Source organism: Arachis duranensis, chromosome 9 (assembly GCF_000817695.3).
Source record: "Arachis duranensis cultivar V14167 chromosome 9, aradu.V14167.gnm2.J7QH, whole genome shotgun sequence".
Taxonomy (NCBI): domain Eukaryota; kingdom Viridiplantae; phylum Streptophyta; class Magnoliopsida; order Fabales; family Fabaceae; genus Arachis; species Arachis duranensis.
This window is the reverse complement of record NC_029780.3, coordinates 35,947,652-35,949,018: the sequence shown is the minus strand read 5'-3', so window position 1 is coordinate 35,949,018 and position 1,367 is coordinate 35,947,652. Positions and strand designations below refer to the sequence as shown.

General features: G+C 32.2%; 1 protein-coding gene across 1 annotated transcript in view; it reads left to right on the top strand.

Moving 5' to 3' along the window:
* The window catches only part of LOC107465431 (E3 ubiquitin-protein ligase ATL6), a gene marked incomplete in the record, with an annotated part of 1,562 nt that extends 1,043 nt beyond the window's left edge, over positions 1-519 (top strand). The window contains 1 exon segment of the mRNA XM_021130637.2: positions 1-519. Within this exon segment, the coding sequence (XP_020986296.1) occupies positions 1-330 (330 nt within the window).
* Between the last annotated feature and the right edge of the window lie 848 nt (positions 520-1,367).

Below are 1,367 nucleotides of genomic sequence, written 5' to 3'. Positions count from 1 at the left end.
GTGAGGAAGAAGATTCTAGAACCTCAGTTGAACCGAGCGAGGAGCTTGGTTATTTTGCCGAGAGAAGGGAGCTCAAAGAGGGGTTACCGAACTGGGGGCGGAGAAGGAAGTAGTAGGGGCCGGTCTACAAGGCGGTTAGACCGGGTTTTTAAGTCGGACCGGTGGATTTTCACTATGGCGCCACCGTTTCTCGTTAGGGCGTCGTCAATTAAGTCACCACGGGTGGCTAATAGCGCCGCCGGCGGAAGTTCATCGGCTGCTCCAGCAGCTGCACCACCAGTTCTGACTGCCCCATCAGCAACATCAGAAATACACCATTTACCGGTTTAACTGAGCTTTCTATGAACCCAACTTAAATGGTTCTTTTGTATTTATTCTTTTGTTTTTTTTTTATTATTATTTGGCCACGATTTTGGTTTTCCAATGTGAAATTTGTAAAGATGTGTATAAGTAACACATTTATTGGTACACAGTGAAATCATATCATAAATTAAGAATGTTAAGAATTTATAAGCAAAATGAGATAGGTTGAGGTCTTGAGGATCTTCGAGTAATTAATTTACCTGGGTCTTCCATATTCTATGGTGAGGGCTATACTCTGTGATGAGGGGGTCCATCTAAAGCTTCATCTTTTTATTAGTGATGACTTTTCTAGATAAAAAATTAAAAACTAATAAAAAAGGCATTCATATGCACATATTTTAAATATGTTTTATACTTCAGATTGTTATTATCGGCAACTAACTTTTTGAATAAGCAAATGTGCAACTTTGAAAAGAGTGAAAACCTCCTTGAAATTTTGGGTCTATTCTTAGTTGATTTCTGCTTTTTACCAAGGGTCTATTTTTCTTATTTTAGGGAATTTAACACAATAAAGTGGAGTATCGTATTAGATAAACAAAATATTCAAACAGTACTCAAATAAACAAGTAGTATTCAAGTCATTGTGAGAAACTAGAGAAAATATTGTAAAGAATTTTTAGTGAACGCCATAAATTAGTTATAGTATATTTATATATTATTTTATTTTTTAAAATTTTTTATTCTATTTTATTGACCAATTATTGTTAATTAATTTTTGTATTCACATCTTTTCATTTATTTGTTACTGTTTTTAAAATTTATTATCAAATTATTATTATTTTAAAACATATTACTACCATGATAAAAAGATAACAATTGAGTCATATATTTTAAAATGTAATAATTCAATTAATTCTAAAAATAGCAGTTGATAAGTTAAAAATTCCCGTATTCATGTAGCATGCATGACTCAATAACATATATTGAGCAATCGCTTTATTCATATGCTTCAAATTATCTATCACGTTGTACAGAGAAAACGATAAATNATTTTAAATCGATAA